The sequence below is a fragment of the Ahaetulla prasina genome, chromosome 5 (genome assembly GCF_028640845.1).
Source record: "Ahaetulla prasina isolate Xishuangbanna chromosome 5, ASM2864084v1, whole genome shotgun sequence".
Taxonomy (NCBI): domain Eukaryota; kingdom Metazoa; phylum Chordata; class Lepidosauria; order Squamata; family Colubridae; genus Ahaetulla; species Ahaetulla prasina.
Genome location: NC_080543.1, coordinates 95,753,868 through 95,764,074, shown reverse-complemented (window position 1 = coordinate 95,764,074; position 10,207 = coordinate 95,753,868). Strand labels below are relative to the sequence as shown.

Genomic DNA, 10,207 nt, shown 5'->3' with positions numbered 1-10,207 from the left:
TGCATCGATGCGTATCAAACACAAGTCGAACAACCTTATAATAAGATCGCCTCCAAACCCATAAACTCCTATCAAATAACGCCTACATCTAAATCAGGGATCTCCAACCTTGGCAACTTTAAGACTTGTGGACTTTGCTGGCTGAGGGATTCTGGGAGTTGAAGTCCACAAGTCTTAAAGTTGCCAAGGTTGGAGACCCCTGATTTAAATATTGGGTTCCTCCACTGAAGTCTACGGACCGCTGTCTCGCCCGCGGAAGAAGCACGTAAGTATAGCTTCCAATTGAAAAACGAAGCTCCCCACGAAGCAAGGCGCGTTTTCTATACTTTTCGTAACTCCTTCACGAAAGGTGAAAGGTGAGCGAAGAATGAGGGCTCTCGGGAAGCGTAGTTCTTGCGGCTGAGGAAGTCGTGGATCTGCGGGTGGACTCCGTGGGTGACGGACGCCGAAAGCCTCGCAGCCATGCCGAAATACTACGAAGGGAAAGAGGAGGACAGGCGGGCCTGCTCCGGGGTACGCGAGGACCTGAAGTCCTGCCTGCTGGAGTGTCCCTGCGTCATCAAGGTAGCTGGGAGGCTGCGGGAAGATGGAGCTCGGGGCGTCGCTTGGGCCCTTCAGAAGGCAACTGGGTCGTCGTTCTTTGCTTGATTTCAAGACGTTTCGCTTCGCATCTAAGCAGCTTCTTCCGTTCGGACGGAATGGTGAAAAATGTGTAACAATAACAGAGTTGGAAGGGACTTTGGAGGTCATCTAGCCCAACCCCCTGCTCACGCAGGAGATCTATACTAGGGATTCGAACCGCCGACCTTTCTGACCGACAAGTTCAGTGTCTTAGCCACTGAGCCACCTAGTCAGGGTCAAATGGACAGATTTATACTCCCTTGCAGGTCGTTAGCGCTGCCTCTTGAGAGTGTCCAGTTGCCTTTTGAAAAAGCATCTTTGGGACAACCGCCACCTGGATGACTGAGACTCTCCCATAGGCATTTACATTCCATTCTTTTCCAAAAGAAGAGGAGCCAACCTGGACGGGTGACTTGGACTGTGAAAGGCTGCCGTCTCCAACCTTGGGCAACTTTAAACCTGGTGGACTTCAACTCCCAGAATTCAAAGCTGGTCAAAGCTGGGTGAGGATTTCTGGGAGTTGAAGTCCACCAGGCTTAAAGTTGCCCAAGGTTGGAGACCCCGGCCTTAAAGGGCTGTCCCGTCAAATAAAAGTATTGGCTTCGGCATTAAAATGTAGCCTTTTTGATCAAGAGGGCCACTGCTTTCATGGCAGAGATGAAGGAGTTTCTTTCTGGGAGCGTTTGGCTCCTAGTAATCCAGATTTACTGCCATCATTATTATACATTATACACAACAGTGAGAAATTTGGATTTCAATCAACTCTTTTCCAAAACATCTATACTAGTGGTCACCAACTGGTGGTCCGTGAGAAAATTTTGGTGGTCCGCAGAAAAATTATTTGCATTTTTAATATTGCACTAAATACTATTTATCTTTAAAAATTCATATTAGTGGTCCGCGGGATTTAAAATTATAAATTTAGTGCTCCCTGAGGTCCGAAAGGTTGATGACCTCAGATCTAAATCCTAATTCAGTGCATGTTCTTACCAAAACCTTGAACTTCGCAGAAATTACATTTGATTATATCTTGTAAGAAGAAAAGTAGTTTTCAAGTATTGATTCTTAATAACCTATTGCAGTTTATTTTTTTAATGTGTTTAGTTTTATGGTTTCAGTGTGGTTTTATATGTTGCTTTAACTTTTGATTGGGAGCCATCCAGAGTTGGTTAGAAGATGGGTGGTTATATAAATGTTTTAAATAAATATTTTAAGATATTCATGTGAAATAAGAAGAAGAGGAGGAGAAGCCAGGAGAAGAGAAACATTTTGTGTGAAAGGGTTTTCACATTAATAGAAACAGCTGTTTTCTTGTGTGTTAGACATACATACATTGGTTTTCCTTTCCATTTTACAGCTAATATGATGTACTTATTTCCTTACACTACTCTTCCTGAAGGGGTCTCCTTCCTGCTTTGTTTTTAAGTTACTTAATGTGTAATCCTTTCTGAGAAGGCTATTAGGCTGCATACAGTGAGGCAAAAAAGTATTTAGTCAGCCACCAATTGTGCAAGTTCTCCCACTGAAAAAGATGAGAGAGGCTTGTAATTGTCATCATAGGTATACCTCAACTAGGAGAGACAACATGAGAAAACAAATCCAGAAAATCATATTGTCTGATTTGTAACAAATTTATTTGCAAATTATGGTGGAAAATAAGTATTTGGTCACCAACAAACAAGCAAGATTTCTGGCTCTCACAGACCTGTAACTTCTACTTTAAGAGGCTCCTCTGTTCTCCACTCATTACCTGTATTAATGGTACCTGTTTGAACTTGTTATCAGTATAAAAGACACCAGTCCACAACCTCAAACAGTCACACTCCAAACTCCACTATGGTGAAGACCAAAGAGCTGTCGAAGGACACCAGAAACAAAATTGTAGACCTGCACCAGGCTGGGAAGACTGAATCTGCAATAGGCAAGCAGCTTGGTGTGAAGAAATCAACTGTGGGAGGAATAATTAGAAAATGGAAGACATACAAGACCACTGATAATCTCCCTCGATCTGGGGCTCCATGCAAGATCTCACCCCGTGGGGTCAAAATGATCACAAGAACGGTGAGCAAATATCCCAGAACCACACGGGGGGACCTAGTGAATGACCTGCAGAGAGCTGGGACCAACGTAACAAAGGCTACCATTAGTAACACACTACACCGCCAGGGACTCAATTCCTGCAGTGCCACACGTGTCTTCCTGCTTAAGCCAGTACATGTCCGCGCCCGTCTGAAGTTTGCTAGAGAGCATTTGGATGATCCAGAAGAGGATTGGGAGAATGTCATATGGTCAGATGAAACCAAAGTAGAACTGTTTGGTAGAAACTTAACTCCTCGTGTTTGGAGGAGAGAGAATGCTGAGTTGCATCCAAAGAACACCATATCTACTGTGAAGCATGGGAGTGGCAACATCATGCTGTGGGGCTGTTTCTCTGCAAAGGGACCAGGAAGACTGATCGTGTAAAGGAAAGAATGAACGGGGCCATGTCTCGTGAGATTTTGAGTGCAAACCTCCTTCCATCAGCAAGGGCATTGAAGATGAAACGTGGCTGGATCTTTCAGCATGACAATGATCCTAAACACACCGCCTGGGCAACGAAGGAGTGGCTCCGTAAGAAGCATTTCAAGGTCCTGGAGTGGCCTAGCCAGTCACCAGATCTCAACCCCATAGAAAACCTTTGGAGGGAGTTGAAAGTCTGTGTTGCCCAGCGACAGCCCCAAAACATCACTGCTCTAGAGGAGATCTGCATGGAGGAATGGGCCAATATACCAGCAACAGTGTGTGAAAACCTTGTGAAGATGTACAGAAAACGTTTGCCAACAAAGGATATATAACAAAGTATTGAGATGAACTTTTGATATTGACCAAATACTTATTTTCCACCATAATTTGCAAATAAATTCATTACAAATCAGACAATGTGATTTTCTCATGTTGTCTCTCCTAGTTGAGGTATACCTATGATGACAATTACAGGCCTCTCTCATCTTTTTCAGTGGGAGAACTTGCACAACTGGTGGCTGACTAAATACTTTTTTGCCCCACTGTATATGGAGAAGAGAAATATTAAAGTCAGTAAATTTTGAGCAATCATTTCTGATTCTGATAACAAATTATTTCAGCTAGAGAGCTTTTGTTTTTAAAAGGTGCATACACTTTATGAGGGTCTACAGTAAAAAAGTATGCAGTGATCTTGTTTGATAAGAATGTACCTTATAAAACCATAAGAGAACATTGAAAGAAGACTATCTACTAAAATAATGTCTTTTCTGTCCTCTCAATTTAAAAAAAATGATAAACATAGGTAAACAGTCTTCCAGGACCAAGGTCGCTTTTAGAATGGTACGATATGTTATGAATACAAATAAAAATACAAATAGCTACTTCAGTGATTGACCAATCACAAAACATTTATTTACTAGAGAACAGTTCCCTGCCCCAAGTATCTTCATGTTCTCTGTGGGTCAAAGGTATTGCTGGAAATAAATATGACTCTAAAAGTGGGACCTTATTTTGCATTATGCCGATGTTTATATAGGTTTTCTTGTTAAAAGAAAGTTTAAAAACTCATTAAATAGATCTGGTGTGTAGTAAAATAAGTGCTTGACAGCACATTATGAAAGGTGTGTGTTTATTGCCTATTGCTGAATGGGAGCAAAGAATATTAATGTTTTATCATACAGCAAATTATATACTGTTAGTTTCAGTATGAATCCAATACAGAGTGCCCATAGGAAAAAGCCCAGCCTTGGGAATGGTTTTTGAAATGTAAGTCCAGCCAGCTTTTGTTAATATCGAACCTGGAAACTATTGAGACAGTCTTTCATAATTTTATTCTTTTGAAACTTGTTCTCTGGGCCTTCTACACATCTTGAGGAAGGCTACCATGTTTCCCTGAAAATAAGACATGTCCGGATAATAAGCCCAATTGGGCTTTTCAGCGCATGCTATAATATAAGCCACTCCTGCAAAATAAGCCCCCCCCCAACTACTTACACGCATGCGCAGCTGGTCCTGCCATTTCCTCTGGTTGCTTGCCACACAACCAAAATGAGTTGAGGCAAGGCTGGGGTGGGGAGGGGGGATGTGCCCTCCCTTCCCTCTTTGAACTGGCCGAGCGGCTGATCACTTCCCACCCCACACCAATGGCAACAGCAGCCTGGCTGCTTCCCTTCCCCGCCGTCTCTTTATCGATAGGGGTGGCAAATGGGGCAGGGGAGAAGCAAGATACGTGGTCCCCTTGCTGTCTCTTCTCCCCTCCCCTCGCCAGGCATGGCAGAGCTCCTGCCACTTGCTTAGCCACCCGCCCCCGTTAGGGATGCAATTGGGGATGGCAGGTGGAGTGGGTGAGAAGTGGGATGCAGGTCTTACCTTTCAAGCTCCATCATTTTCTTGCCATTGTGTCCAGGCAAACATGCTGTAAAAGAAAACCTTGCGACTTCGAGAAGTTTGATTGAACTCACGGGAAGGTTTTCTTTTACAGCGTGTTTCCCTGGACACAATGGTGAGGAATGCAACAGAGCTGGAAATGTAAGTCCTGCTTCTCACCTGCCGTACCTGCCACCTCCAAATTGCATCCCTAAAGGGGGCAGGTGGCTAGGCGAGGGGCAGGAGTCCTGTCATGCCCGGCGAGGGGGGGAGACGGCAAGGGGAGCCATGTCTTGCTTCTCCCCCGCCCCACCTGCCACCCCTCTCAATAAAGAGACGGGGAAGGGAAGCAGCTGTTGCCATTGGGTGGGGTGGGATGTGTTGGGTCGCTCAGCCAGTGTGAAGAACAGAGAGGGGAGGCAACGGGACATCCAGTCCCATGCTCACCACCTCCTGCATCTCCAAAATAATAAGACCCCCTGATAATAAGGCCAAGCCCTTATTTGGGGGGTGAAAAGAAAATAAGACCCTGTCTTATTTTCGGGAAAACATGGTATATGAAGACAGTTTTGTTTTTCATGCAATGATTTTTTTTAGCAAGTTTTACTTTTTGGTCATTCTTTGCTTTTGCTTATGTTGGAAAAAATATTGTGAAAGTTTATGTATAATATAAATTTTTGCTAACACCTAAATGAATATATTGAATCTTTTATTTGGGTTTCTTTTATATCAGGAAGGGAAGAGCGCCAAACAGTGTTTGAAGGAAGGACATTGCAGAAGTTTGCTAATTTCCATGTTTGAATGCAGAAGATCATTGGTAAGTTTGTAAGAGGAACCCCTTAAGAAAAATGCAAAAATGTGAGAGGCTGCTGCTGAGCTTGCTTTTTTGATTTACATAAATCACTACCTCCTCTCTGCAAAGTGAGATGTACTTGTAGAAAGCAGACAAAATATGTATATTTCATCAGACTAAGGTGATTATTTGTTCAAGACCTTTTCCTGTGTTCTGAATTGCAACCTGCTAATTTTATTCTCTGTAATTTAGTGGAAGTCATTAGAAGCTCAGCCCATCCCTGGGTATGTGAGTGGAGTCACACACTATTATCTTAGGAGAACCCTAGAGAACCCTCTATTGTTTGTTAATTCAAGGTATTGGTCATCACCTTTAAAGCCCTTTATGCATGGAGCCAGGATATCTGAGGAACCGTATCACCCCAATAAGACTAGCCCAACTCACTGGTTCCAGCAGAAAGGGCCTACTTCGGATCCCATCTGCCAAAGAATTTCAGTTGGTGGGGTCCAGGAGAAGAGCCTCTGGAATATTCTCCTGTTGGAAGTGAGGTCCGCCTCCCACATATTTGGCCTTCCAGAAGAGCCTGAAAACTTGTCTCTGCTGCTTAGCCTGGGGCCCATTACATTGGGGGTGGCTGAGTGGGTAGAGAAGATCTCCATCCCCAGACTTTCACTATGGAATATAAAGCCATCAGTACAGGCAACCTTTCTTAGTTTTTCAACCTAGGTTTTTATTTATTTAATAAGTTTATATTGTTATCAAACTCTTATACATGATTTTGAGCAACTAACAATTAAAACAAAATAAATACAAGATGAAACAGCCAAAATTTAAAAACACCATAATAGCATAAAAATAGTTGCAGAGAACATCACTATGATGTTTGCTTATTAATCATATAATTTACAGGGTATGACATTCTTAATCAACAGTAGTTTTAGAAATCCCAGATAAAGCAAAGACAGGAATATATCAAATGGGTTCTAAAAAAAAGTGCATTTGTTTATTTTTGAATTTACAAGACTGATTCAAGATAGTAATATTTATTTTTTTACATCCTGCCAACTTGGACAATATAGATTTAATATTGTTTCTCCATAGAAATCCCAACACTCACTAAGAACTTGAAGTCAGACTGTATTTTAATTCTATAACATAAAATTCTGAAAAAAATTACTGTAGAAGATCCAGTGAATTATGCCTGGATGTGAAGACCATTACAAGGATGACTTTTCAAAAAAGCTGTTCAAATTTGAATAGCTTTAAGTGCTTATTGTATAACTGCTGAACATATTCCTTTTGTTGGCATTTTTTAAAATGTTGAATTTACTTTTAATCTATATATATAAAAGCGAAAACAACTCATGCCATAATCACGAAATCTCCAGAACCGTAAAGTCTACAAACTTGAAATTTGCCACGTATGTTCCTCTTGGCTTCTAGGCGCTCACTAAGAAAGGATTTTTTTGAAATGGCCATCAGAGCATTAGCATTTCCTATATTATTATTAAAAGGCTCTGATGCTAAGAAGTTCTACTCACCTTCCCCACCTGGAAAGAAATCTGTTCCAAATGCAAAACACAAGCAGAGGAGAGAAATTTGACTTTCAGTTTTAATTTCACAGCAGGAATCAGTTTTACTACAGAATAGTTGAGCTAAGCTATGGTCAGGCTCCTTCCTGTCTCCTTCTTGCTCACACAGCAAATACTGTTTCACTTTCCAAACAGCCCTCTGCTGCTAAGGAGTTCTACTCCCCCTCCCCACCTGGAAAGAAATCTCTTTCAGATTCTGATGCTAAGAAGTTCTACTCCCACTCCCCACCTAAAAAGAAATCTGTTCCAAATGCAAACACAAGCAGAGGAGAGGAGTTTCACTTTCACAGCAGCAACCAGGGCATAGGATAGGGGAGGCTTCTGTGGGGCAAGGCTGAGGGAGAGAAGGAGAGAGGAGAGCTTCATCGTAACTACTCATTAATTTTCAAGCTGTAAATGTCTATTTATCAAGCCCAATCACATAGCAGAGCATGGGTATTCAGCTAGTCTAAACTATTTTAAACTCAGTAAAATTTTTACCCATTTAGAATTCCTCCTAGGAAATTTCCTTCCAGGAAATACAATCTGGACTATATGCTAAATATTGCCATATTTTCTTATAAGTCTTATAAGTTTCTTAACATAAAACAACTAATTATAGGAAGTTTTATATAATAAAAAGTTAGTAGTTTTTACTTACATTTATTTTTCTCCTTTAAAGTTGGATAACAGAACAAGATTCAGAGGAATAAAAGGATATTGAAGCTGCATTTTAAGAAGCAATCTTGGGGATATTTTTGGCAGATGGAAAGACCATAATTCTCTGGGTTTCCTTCAAAGCTATTCCTGGATGTGATATCATGAAATGATTGGCACTCTGAATATTGAATTGAAAATCAAGTCTGGCAGTTTTGTGGCTATCATATTGTAAATAAAATCTTTAATTTCAACTGATCTCTTTAATCTTGAGTATTATTTTTCTAGGAACTGAATTATTATATAGGTTGATTCATTTTATAATAGTAATGTTTCAATATGTAATATTATTGTACTTATATTTTTTTGTCTTTTAGCAAGTGTTCCGGAAAAATGCCAAATTAATTAGACAGCTTATTCTCATAAGAAAGTATTGTTCTAGTTCTGGAAAAGAAGTGTGGAGTCATATAATATAATGTAAGCTGGTATCCACTGAAGTAGATAAATGTATTTACTACAAACATTCGTGAATATCCAGATCCAGCAAATGAGATGGAACTCATTTTCTGTAAACACTGCAATTTCAGAAAACAAGCTCTAAAACTCATTTGAAAATGGTTAAAATTTGTGGCCTTCAGGTGGAAATGTCTAAAAGCTAAGGTGCCAACACATCTTAAGAACAGCAGATTGGAAAAAGCTAGCTGGTTTTATTTTTTCTCCAAAACATTGCTGCTTATTAAGAATGAATATTCTACAGGAATATTCTTCCTGCACTCCATCATTTTGCTATTTGTACCTAAACCTCTAATCAATTTTTATATGTGATTTCTGTGATGGAATTACAGGCAACCAACTATGGTAGAAATTGACAACACATTACTCATAACTACGAGGATATCTGTTGTATTTTCCAAGAAGTGCCTATGCTTCTCCAATAAAATTTTGGGTATCGTTCTAGTGTTCACCACACCCAAGAACTATTCTCAAAAGCATGCCCTGTTCTCATGAGATTTTTGGAGACTGTGGAGACCATGCAAGACTAGGATGTCTCTCGCACAACTTTGGACCCTCTGGAAGTCAAGTGAGAGGGCCATGCTCATGTGCCTCCAGACTCTCAGAAAATGAGTTTGTTTTATTCGTATTTCATTTTTATAATCATTTCATGTTTCTTTATATGATATATAGCACCACACATGATTAGACTGTATTTTTAAAAAATAAATTTATATGTAAATAATTGTTTCTCCTTTCATTTTTTCTGGGGAGTGGGGGGAGGAACATACCAGCAGAATCAATTAGGCATTTTCTGAATGTTTGACATGCCGAGATCAAAATCACACGAAGTGTTAGTAGCACTTTATAATGCGTTAGTAAGACCATACTTGGAATATTGCATCCAGTTTTGGTCACCACGATGTAAAAATATGTTAAGACTCTAGAAAGAATCCAGAGAAGAGCAGCAAAGAATATTAGGGGGGCTGGAGACTATAACAGGAAGAACAGATGCTGGAATAGGGTATGTTTAGTTTAATGAAAAGAAGGACTAGGGGTGACATAATAGTATTCCAATATCTAAAAGGTTGCCATTACAAAGAGGGAGTCACCTATTCTCCAAAGCACCTGAAGGCAGGACAAGAAGCAATGGATGTAAACTAATCAAGGAGAGAACTAACCTAGAACTAAGGAAATTTTTTCCTGACACTGAGACCAAGGACTTGCCTTCAGAAGTTGTAGGTGCTCCAACACGAGATTTTAAAGAAAACTTGGACAACAACTTTTTTGAAATAGTATAGGATTTCTTGAGCAAGGGGTTGATCTAGAAGACCTCCAAGGTCCCTTCCAACTCTGTTATTTTGTTATCTAGAAGGCAAGGTACTGTATGCCAGTGAATAAATAAATACTGTATTGGAACTAGATTCCCCGTTTGCCTTTTGTTAAAAGACTTTGCAGTAAAAATGCAGTATTCCCCATACAGGTACAATCACAATAGAGGCCAAAATTTCCATTGCTAATTAAGCTGTTGTTAAGTTAGTTGTTCCCCATTTTATGACCTTCTTGCTGCAGTTGTTAAGTGAATCATTGCAGTTGTTAAATGAATCTGGCTTCCCCCATTGACTTTGCTTGCCAGAAGCTGGCTGGGAAGGTTACAAATGGTGATTCCATGACCTCGGGAAAATGCAACTGTCATTAATATATT

At 40.4% G+C, this 10,207-nt stretch overlaps 1 protein-coding gene across 1 annotated transcript; it reads left to right on the top strand.

The window, feature by feature from the left end:
- Nucleotides 1-371: 371 nt before the first annotated feature.
- LOC131200074 (cytochrome c oxidase assembly factor 5) lies at nt 372-8,268 on the top strand. Its single transcript, XM_058186439.1, has 3 exons — nt 372-564; nt 5,723-5,806; nt 8,036-8,268. Exons 1-3 carry the CDS (start codon nt 463-465, stop codon nt 8,075-8,077), a joined length of 228 nt encoding a protein of 75 aa, XP_058042422.1. The 5' UTR covers nt 372-462; the 3' UTR covers nt 8,078-8,268.
- The last annotated feature ends 1,939 nt before the right edge of the window (nt 8,269-10,207 follow it).